This window comes from Zea mays, chromosome 4 (genome assembly GCF_902167145.1).
Source record: "Zea mays cultivar B73 chromosome 4, Zm-B73-REFERENCE-NAM-5.0, whole genome shotgun sequence".
Taxonomy (NCBI): Eukaryota; Viridiplantae; Streptophyta; class Magnoliopsida; order Poales; family Poaceae; genus Zea; species Zea mays.
The window spans coordinates 61,575,018-61,585,095 of record NC_050099.1 but is presented as its reverse complement, the minus strand read 5'-3'; the positions used below and the strand labels follow the sequence as shown (position 1 = coordinate 61,585,095).

The following is a 10,078-nucleotide window of genomic DNA, read 5'->3' as shown; positions in this document are numbered from 1 at the left end:
GTTTCCCAACTGCTGAACAATGAAGAAATCTCTTATCATAATTTTTTGTAATAGGATTTTGTAATAGTTCAACATTTATTGGTTTTAATATATTTCAGTTGTGACTCGTTCCACTCCTGTTTCTTCAAAAAAAAAAGACTTAGCGTTCGTCTTTTGCCGGTCCATCGGTACGAATCCGCATTACCTTCACCTTTATCGTCGACCATTGTCTTCGAACTCCACGCCTACGCACCACACGCCAAGAGACATGTTGCATAAATAACCTCACACCCTAGTTAATAAGAGGCACGTATCAATCTTGTCTGTGAGACCTTTTGAATCCTGGTTGAATAGTAAGAATGCTTTCTGCAGAATTGATAATGTGTTGAGTAGTGAGTTAGAATGCTTTCTGCAGAATTGATAATGTGACGGTGGAAATGGCTGTCGTTGGATGTTGGAACATATCAGATGGTATATATCTTTAAAATCCGCACTCCAAACCAGCAACGCTTATATTCGTCAGGCACAAAAGTGGAGCATGGTCTCCATGGCTTCGCTCAAAGCAGCACAGTATGGTAATTAAACTGATCAATTTACAGCATGATGTATCCCCAAATCCAGGCCCCCAATGTCGATTCAACATGTAACTAACATTTGCTGCTACAACATTCTACCCTACAACATTGAAGGACACAAAAGAGCAAAAAGAAAGAAAAAATGCCTTGGATGACACTTTTATTGCTCCGATGATCTCCAACAGACTGATCTGCAGATCACGCATGTAACCAGGTGCTGATCATTGTCGAATGTCGAGACACACAGCTGCATGTCGCACGTTCACCTGCAGCGCAGCACAAAACAAGGATGTTTTCAACAGGCAAGCTTGCAAGTTCGAGCAAAGATGTAGCATTTGCAACCTAGTTGACAAATGTTTCAAAGGCTTCGCAAGTGAAACTTTACTGACAGCAGTTTGTGTAGGAATAGGGGGAAAGCTTACTTCATATAACTGTTCCACTAGGGAGTAAAGCATCCTTGATCACTGTGACAATTCCACCTTTGATGAAGTACCCGTCTGTCTCCATTGCAGCTTCTTGAACATTGTCAGCATTGAGTATCTACAAGATCGAGTCTCATGAGAAATGCCGCTGCCATAGAAAATTTGTGGCAGGAAAGTCTAATAATGAAAGTTTCCTGTTTAATCCTATGACAAGCGAAGATTTATGAATAGTCAAGTGCAACAGGTCTATCAAACAATGCCGATAACAGAGCAAGGTTTGCTGGATAGTGGCAGCCCTTTCTGGGTTGAACTTGAATGTCATCCGCATGAGCAGTATTGGAAAGCCAAATAAAGAACTGATATGAAGCTCTGCATTTCAGGTTTTATTTTGTATTTTTATAATAAAAAGTGATATATGACTTGTTGACAGTTTTTTATCTTGTGGTAAACAGAACCTCATCTTGATTACCTCAGTTAAATACAGACAAAACTGAAGAATGAAAATTTATGCAGGCAATTAGGGAAAGATAAGTATAGACAGTCATATTTAAAAAAGAGCATGCAAGCCTATTCATATTTTCAAGTTAATATTTTCAAAAATAAATGTTAAAAATAAGAGGACAAAATGGCATATCAAGTATTATGTAATATCCTAAGGAAAAATCTAAATTAATATTCTTGACCGTTGGAACATCAGTTTGGAATACCTTAACATTGTCTCCAATTCGAGCATTCTTGTCAATGATTGCTCTCCTGATGCATGAATTTTTCCCAATACCAATAGGAATGCCACCTTTTTCGGCAAGGAGTTTTTTATCAGCTTCTGTCTGGAAAAAAAGAACACAGCTGTGTGAGCTCTATTGTTGCATTGACAGCAGTATATACTTGTACGTATATATTTACCTCATAGTAGTCCGCACCCATTAGTAAACTGTCCTCTATGATAGCACCTTCAGATATGCAAGATCGGAGTCCAACTACAGAATGGTTTATCTTGCAGTTCTGTGTGCACAAGATCAAGGCATAAACGTTTTAGTAAATGAATTATGAGAAATTACTTTGGAGAAAATAAAAGAAGTATAGAAAGGTTTTCAAATATGCTACAGTAAAAGCACTGCTTACTTTAATAACACATCCTTCACCAATAACACTGTCTGTCACATCAGCATCAAGAACCTTTGAAGGTGGCAGGTGTCGAGGTTGTGTATAAATTGGAGCAAAACGGTCATAGAAGCTGTATTCAGATTTAAGGGGAACACTAAATCAGTAGGAACTAATTGAAATTGTAAGACTTGATATGCATGCAGCGTTGCAACTTCCAACTGCAGCACAGTGAGAAGTGAAAGCATACCTGAAATCTGGTATTGGCTTCTTGGTTATTCCCAAGTTTGCATTATAAAATGCCGCAATGGTACCGATATCTTCCCAGTAACCATCATACAGATAAGCCTGAACCTGCAAACAAAAATAAGGTCTTAAATTCCATTCTGAAAGGCAACCCTTCCTTCCATCCTGCCTTGAGACAACCCAACCTGCCTAGGCTTTCTAGTAAGCTGCTCCTAGGCAGCATTTGATGCACATAAAACTTCAGATATGCACTTTTTCAGAAATGAAATGTCAGGGTACCAACTTATGGCATAATGACATCTGTGTTAAAAGGTTATATAGTACCTTTTCTATTAAAAAAAGAAGCATCAGTAAACAGAAGAAAACAAACAGCTAAAAGGTTAAAACAACTTTGCATACCCTCTTTCCAATGCTGGTTGCACCTGGAATAACCTCACTTCCAAAGTCATTGGCTTCAGGAAATTGTTCACGGAGGAGCTGAAGCATTACATCTTTGCTGAAAACATAGATACCCATGCTAGCAATATAAGGCATTTCCTTTGCCCTCACGTCATCAAGGCCAAGTATGGTGGTGTCAACCTACATCAATCAAACAACAATATGATGTGAATGCATTTTAAGGGCTCCTTTGGAACAAAGAAAAAATGGAGGAACTTTGAAGGATTAAAATCCTATAGAAAATTTTCCTATGTGACTCTTTGGAACAAAGGATGACTTCCTACAAATCCTATAAAATTCCTATAGAATGGACCATTGTAGTGAGATTTTGGATGATTTTTAAAATGAGGTCCAACCTCTTAGAAATTTTCCTATGGAATTGCAAGTGTCATGCAACTCTATTCCTACATTTTTTCTATCCCTATGTTTTACTTATCCTACAATCCAAAGGAGTAAAATGGAATATTGTAGGTTTACAAAATGATTGTCCACAAATGTAAATCAAGTTAGCTTGAAAGGAAAGCATATTATGTGTACCATCATTGCTTTCAACTGCTCTCCTTTCGGTTTCTCAGCAAACTCAATGATCCTCCCTTCTTCATCAATTTTCATGAGGCCAAATGCAGTTGCACGTTTCTCATCCATCGGTAGGGCAGCAACGGTAATATCAGCATTTGTTTCTCTGTGTGCCTGAATGAACTTTTCATAGTCCATCCGGTACAGGTGATCGCCAGCAAGAATTAGAAATTCCATCACATTATGCTCCTCAAACAACCACAAGTACTGCCTTACAGCATCTGCAGTACCCTGAGAAAAAATATAAAAGAAAATCAATACATGACGTAAACTAGTGAAGTGGGCTAGCAAAACTTCATGTAGAGTAGCATGCATTTGCTTATGGCATGATGGTACACTTCAAACTCATTGTTATGGTTGCCGATTGGTGAGGGATTGGAGCTGCTGGCGGAGGCGGCGGGGTACTGTTCACACCCACCAATGAACAGTAGACACGTAGAGGGGATTGGAGAGGGGGATCGATGGGCAATAACGCCGGCCGGGGGCCTCTGCCCACGGCCGAGCAAAATGAGAGTTTCTTCCCTCTAATTCTTGTCTACTTTATTTCTCATCTATTGATTATATAAATACGTCGGCTGACCATCCCTATCTAGCTAGAGATCCTTATCTCCTTAAAATTCTCCTAAAAACTCTAAACAAACTACTAACTGATAACCTCACTAGATAATCCCAACTAATCTTTTTATCCTTTGACTTGCGCTCCTTGCTGCCGTCCCCTTGGGTCCTGACACTCATGTTCAATAACCAACAGAAAATGCAGAATTGCTCAAATATATCAAGAAGATTAGGGACAAACTCCCTGGATGGAATGCTGCTCTCATGACCACGGCAGGGAGAGTTACCTGGGTCAGATTTGTCCTATCAGCTATTCCTATTCATGTCTTGATAGCGATTAATGTGCCCAAATGTTTTTTGCCAGATGCCAGCCATTGATAAGATAAGAGCCTTTCTTTGGAAGGGAAGAGAGCAAGTGAATGGTGGTGTCTGTTTGGTTGCTTGGATAAAGGTCCAGCAGAACGGTCAGGTCCCACCCATTTTTCAGTTGTCTGTAGTTTAAGTTCATTGATTTAAAGAAAACAACCCCTCCCTCCCTCCCTCCCTCTCTCTCTCCCTCTCTCTCTCCCCCTCCCCCTCTCCCCCTCCCTCCCCTCGCGCTCTCTCTTTCCCTCTCCCTCTCCCTCTCCCTCCCTCCCTCCCTCCCTCTCTCTCTCTCTCTCTCTCTCTCTCTCTCTCTCCCCCTCCCTCTCTCTCTCTCTCTCTAATACAATGATAAGTAGCCCCCTGTGTATTTGAGAAAAAAATGATGTGTGTATTCGAGAAAAAAATGATGTGTGAAGCGAGAAATGCAATGAGAAAAATGTGAATATGGTGTGGAATGTGCATGTTATAGAAATGGCAGATTTTGCATTTGAGGAAATCAGAAAGACACAACAGTAGTAGGGATACCTGAAACCAGTTTGGATTATCTGGGCTCTGCTGTGCAGCTAAGACTTCAACAAACCCTTCATTCTTGTACCCTCCAATGTTGCTCCCGTAGGCTCTTGAGAGGTGACGGTTGAGGGAAGCAGAGTTAAATTGCGTTAGCACATAGATCTTGGATATGTTGCTGTTGAGACAATTGCTGACAGGAATATCAATCAGTCTATAGTTGGCACCCAATGGCACTGCAGGCTTGGCACGCTTCTTTGTCAAGGGGTACAATCTAGTCCCAGCACCACCTCCCAGAATGATTCCAAGAACACTCTGAACCAACAACAAATGTGTGTTATTGTATACAGCCAAGAGTGAGTAAACTAATGGGCACCACAGAAGGACAAGGACAGCTCTGAAACTGAAAAATTATTAGCTCCACGGAAACCAATAACATAATCTCTGCATTATGACAAATTCAAAATACAAAATTCAAAAGACGGGGCAAGTTCAAACAACGCAGGCCACTCGAGTCAAGGATAATAGCAAATGGCCATTATAGTTTCTGCATCAGATCCAAAAACTAATAAGTATTATATTTGTATGGGAAGAATAGACGATTAAACCATAAATAATGATCCAATACCCACAACTACAACACTGACACCATCTTCATCAAATTCTTATTGGCTACTAGCCTACTACAAGGAATCATATTTAACAACATGAGCCTCACAACAAGTGGCATCATAAAATTGCCACATTCATCGGTACCTAGTACATACAAAAAGAAAATACTGTCTAAGCAGCAACTACGAAACGTGCGCATGGAAAGGCGACAAACCCAGCCGCCAATTTACGCATCAAGATGAGCAACGCGTTATTCATATAAAGTTTTTTTTTACAAAAAAAAACAATCTTTTCCGCGCGCGTCCCAATTTCCCACGGAGAACGGCAAATGCGCCTCGGAGGCGCGACCCGACGGACCAGAGGCAAGGCCAGGCGAGAGACGGCCAGGCGCTCCAAGAGAACCCTCCGCATTCCCCGTGCAGGCGGCGGGCGGCGGGGCATACCGTGCTGGCGTCGGGGTCCAGGCAGGTCTGGGAGCTCTTGGAGTCAGCCACCGCGCGCGGGGAGAAGACGAACGACCGGCTCCGCGCCACGGGCATCGAGATGGACACTCCGCGGCTGCGTCGGACGTGGCGCGGGTGCGCGCGGAGGAGTCGGAGCGAGGAGACGTCGGAGGTGGATGGGGAGGGCGCGGCGCCGTGGTGGCGCGGCCGCGGAGGGATCAGGGTCCTGGGCGAAGCTGAGGCTATCGCGGCCATCCTCCTGCGGTGAGGAAGGACGAGGGAGGCAAGACGCCCGCGTGGCCGAAGAGCTCACGGCGGGGAGCCCGTTGCCTCTGGCGTGGAGGTGGAAGCGAGATCGGTGAGTGAGTGGCCATCTCCACACTGACACACGGTCCGGCCGGGAAGGGGTGGTGGTCAGACTGCTCGTGTGGCTGTGCGATTTTAACTCTACTTTCAGTAATATCGTGGCAAATGATCTCGCTTGACATGATGTTGATGGCACGTGCAAGAGGAAGAAGATCACTCATGTACTCACAGCTGATACGTAGAAAAGGTTATTAGGAGGATATGAGTTCCTAACACTATAACAGTACTGTTAAGGCCAAATAAAAATAGAACTTACATCATGAGCTTGAGGATTGAGGTATGTTGAATCATTTGCAGCGGCTTTGTCACGCTTTGGAATTGGCTGCTCGGCGGCGGTGGCATTCCATGGCGGAGGGGAGGCTTTAGACGCCAAAGCCATGTCCATGGTTTGCAACTCGAGAATTATGATTGATCTTACGAATTAAGTTTAACTGGAATTTATAGAATGGGGAATTCGAGGAAAGTAGTTTTGCGTATACAATTATCCATCATGTTGAGGTGTCTTCTGCAATTTATAAACAATAGCTACCCGTACACGTGTACATAAAATAAAAGATTCCATTTCTTTGCTTGATGGGAGGTGTAACAAGCTGTAAACATTTGTTCTTGTATCAATCAACTTTTTTTTAGGTAAAGGCGTGGGGTTCTAAAGTGTGATATTTTGTCATTTTAAGTGTAATACCATTCCTTAACGCGAAGATAAGCGGAGTTTGCTTTCAGAAATGTAGCATATTATTGTGCAAGTTTGTTATATAGCGCTGTATAGCTTGCTGTTCCAAGGCAGAAAGGTTGCGTTGCTGTTTTCCAGACCATGGGGTTACAGTAGTAGTGCACTGCACCGTGAGTATAAGGACAAATGTAAGAGCTGTGTGTCACCATGTGAGGCAATAAACAATGCGAGATTGTCATTAAGAAATCTATATGCCCGAGAAGATGGTTTATATGCTTTTAAGCGGTTGCGCTTCACACGCAGAAGAGAAGAGTGAAGCCATAGCAAACCATTTGCGCGGCACAAGATTACGTAAGATGGTAAAAATGTATTAAAACCATGATATATAATATGGAGTTCATCATGTGATGCATGCAAGAGAGGTTGTACAGGCTAACTACTTCTTTATCTCTTAGAATAATCAATTAGTAATCTCTCTATGCGCGTAAAATCCAATCCTCGGTTTAAACATGAGTCTCTTTATATATTAGGCTACCAAGATGTGAACATATATAATAAAAAAGAATCTAGATGGCTAGAGAATGATGAATGGACTATGTAGAGACTCAGACTACTTGCATTAGCACTAGTTTACTCTATACAAGCCTCTAAAAAAATTCTAGTAAGCTACACTTACAACAGCACTGTACATCATTTTCGGTGGCCACTGTAATTTTTGACGGCCAGGGCGTGGCCGCCGAAAATAACGATTTATTTTCGGCGGCTCCCTGGGCCGCCAAAAATAGCGTTATTTTCGGCGGCCACTGACACGACCGCCGAAAATAGCTCAGTCGCGCCCCGCCGAAAATAACGGATTTTAAACTGCATCGGTCGAGCTTCTTTCTCATTCTCTGTTCTCTCTTTCTCACCGCCGCCGCGCCCACACCCAGAGCTGCGCCGCCACGCCCGCCCTAGCCCCGCGTACCGCCACGCCGCCCCTGCCCCTCCCTTCACCAAGAGGTTAATTAAATTATTTTTTGCATATTTTATTCCATATTTTCAGCGGCCGTTATTTAATTACTGCCGAAATTAGTTTATTTTTGTAATTGTGTTTGTTTGATTAGTGTGTGATTAGTATTATTATTTAGTTCGATTTCATTAATGTATTAGTGGTACATGTGGTTTAGAGATTATGGGCATATTGTATTTGTGGCATTAATTACGTATTAATATATGGTACTATTATATTATTAGTTTTATAAGTACATTATATTGGTACGTAGTACAGTTGCATTATTAGTGGTATGTGGTACTTAGTTTGATTTGATTAATAGTGTATCTTTCTTTATTTTATATATAAGTAATATATTGTTTAGTGGCAGCGAGATTATGCTGCCGAAATTTTATTCGGGTCCTGCTAGCTAGCTTGTGGGTTTAGAACCTATCCTTGCTTATACATGTAGGACCGATACCCTTGACGAAGTTGAATAATGTTTTCACGATATGGTCCGGTTTAACAGTCTCAGGCATGGCTGAAGATCGTGCATGGATGTATAATGACTGCAATAGGAATGGATGTCATTCTGATGATTGGGTAGCCAAGACCAAAGATTTTGTGGACCACGTATTCTCCTTGTCATTAACCGACATTGTCAGATGCCCTTGTAGGCGGCACGAAAACAGTATGTTCCTTAATAAGGAAAGAGTTAGCCTAGATCTTTATCAGTTTGGATTTATGCCTAAATATGATGTGTGGGAACATCATGGTGAGGTAGTACTCAACCCAAATGTAGAAGAGGAGAACAATGATTGGGCTGGCGATGATGCGATGTATGAGATGCTAGATTCACTACATCCAAAGTTGAACCTAAGCTCCAAGGATCCTTCCACGCCACTCGCTTTTGTGACCTGGCTCATGGCCATTAAGTCCAAGTATTTTTTTCTCGAACAACTGTTATAATGAGATTTTAAAGTTATTAGAAGATGTGCTGCCAAAGCTCAATAAGTTGCCTAAAGACATGTACCATTCAAAGACAATTATCAAAGGTCTCGGGGTGGATTATGAAAAGATTGATGTGTACAAAAATAATTGTATGATTTTCATGAAGGAACATGCGGGAGAGAGAAAATGTCTGAAATGTGGACAATCTAGATTTGTGGAAGTTGTTAATGATGAGTATGACAAGGTGATGACAGATGTTGCACATAAGCAGCTTCACTACTTGCCACTAACTCCTCGAGTGAAACAGTTGTTTCTATCTAAAAACCGCTATGCACATGCGATGGCACAAAGAAGGTGTCCATGAGAACGATGAGCTGATCGTGCACCCTTCAGATGGGGATGCTTGGAAGGCTCTCGACACGTTTGATCCAGACTTTGCAGTTGATCCGAGGAATGTTCGAATCGGCCTCGCGACCGATGGCTTCACACCTTTTGGTCAAATGGCATCATCATACTCATGTTGACCCGTCTTTGTTATTTCATACAACCTTCCAGCTTCTCTTTGTATGAAATATGAATTTATATTTCTTTGCTTAATCATTCCTGGCCCAGACTATCCTGAAAAGAAACTCAATGTCATGTTAAAACCCTTGATTGAAGAGTTGAAGGAGCTTTGGAAAGGAAATGAAGCATACAATGTTTTTAAAAAACAGATATTCAAACTTCAAGTTGCGTATTTGTGGTCGGTGCATGACTTCATGGTGTATGCTATTTTTACTGGTTGGAGTACACATGGTAGATTGACATGTCCATATTGCGGTTCAGATGCAGATTGATTCTGTCTTGCTCATGGTGAAAAGATCACTTACTTCAATTGTCATCGATGTTGGTTGCCCAAGAAACACCCCTTTAGGAGCGATAAGAAAAACTTTATAAAGAACATCGTGGTCACCAAAGGACCGCCTAAACATCTGAACGCAGCAGAAATATATGCTCAGCTGAACAACCTTGTCCTAAATGAAAAGGGGGACAATTACGAAGGATTCAGAGTGGACTACAACTAGACACATATATGTGGTCTGTGGGAGCTCCCTTATATGCCGTCATTGATTCTTGTGCACAACATTGATGTCATGCACCAAGAATGTAATGTTGCTGAAGCTGTCATACACACCTGCATGCATTTTGAAAAAAACAAAGGAGGGGCACTCGGAAGGGCCACTTTGTCCTACCTCTGTCAGCGCCTGCACAATCCGAAGCTCGGGTACTGATCATCTCGATTGGTGATAGGTACTCATGTT

At 42.0% G+C, this 10,078-nt stretch overlaps 1 protein-coding gene across 2 annotated transcripts; it reads right to left on the bottom strand.

Moving 5' to 3' along the window:
* Positions 1-498: 498 nt before the first annotated feature.
* Positions 499-6,576, bottom strand: LOC541902 (Glucose-1-phosphate adenylyltransferase). Of its 2 annotated transcripts, none has more exons than XM_008679551.3 (10): positions 5,821-6,439; positions 4,784-5,080; positions 3,299-3,568; positions 2,723-2,902; positions 2,328-2,431; positions 2,099-2,210; positions 1,880-1,978; positions 1,684-1,803; positions 977-1,094; positions 499-820 (listed from the first exon to the last, which is right to left on the bottom strand). In XM_008679551.3, the coding sequence occupies exons 1-9, from the start codon at positions 6,073-6,075 to the stop codon at positions 978-980; spliced, it is 1,554 nt and encodes a 517-aa protein (XP_008677773.1). In that variant the 5' UTR covers positions 6,076-6,439; the 3' UTR covers positions 499-820; position 977. The 2 variants fall into 2 exon arrangements, with proteins under 2 accessions (XP_008677773.1, NP_001105038.1); NM_001111568.2 differs by lacking the exon at positions 5,821-6,439 and adding an exon at positions 6,443-6,576 and having other exon boundaries at positions 502-820.
* Positions 6,577-10,078: the final 3,502 nt, after the last annotated feature.

Bases quoted from the DNA above. Each gene is read 5' to 3' on its own strand.
- LOC541902 (XM_008679551.3), bottom strand. From the start codon at position 6,075: ATGGCCGCGATAGCCTCAGCTTCGCCCAGGACCCTGATCCCTCCGCGG. The intron at 2,903-3,298 runs GTACACATAATA...TGATTGATGTAG, and splicing joins AGCAGTTGAAAGCAATGATG to GTTGACACCACCATACTTGG. The intron at 1,095-1,683 runs GTATTCCAAACT...TCGATCTTGTAG, and splicing joins GAATTGGAGACAATGTTAAG to ATACTCAATGCTGACAATGT.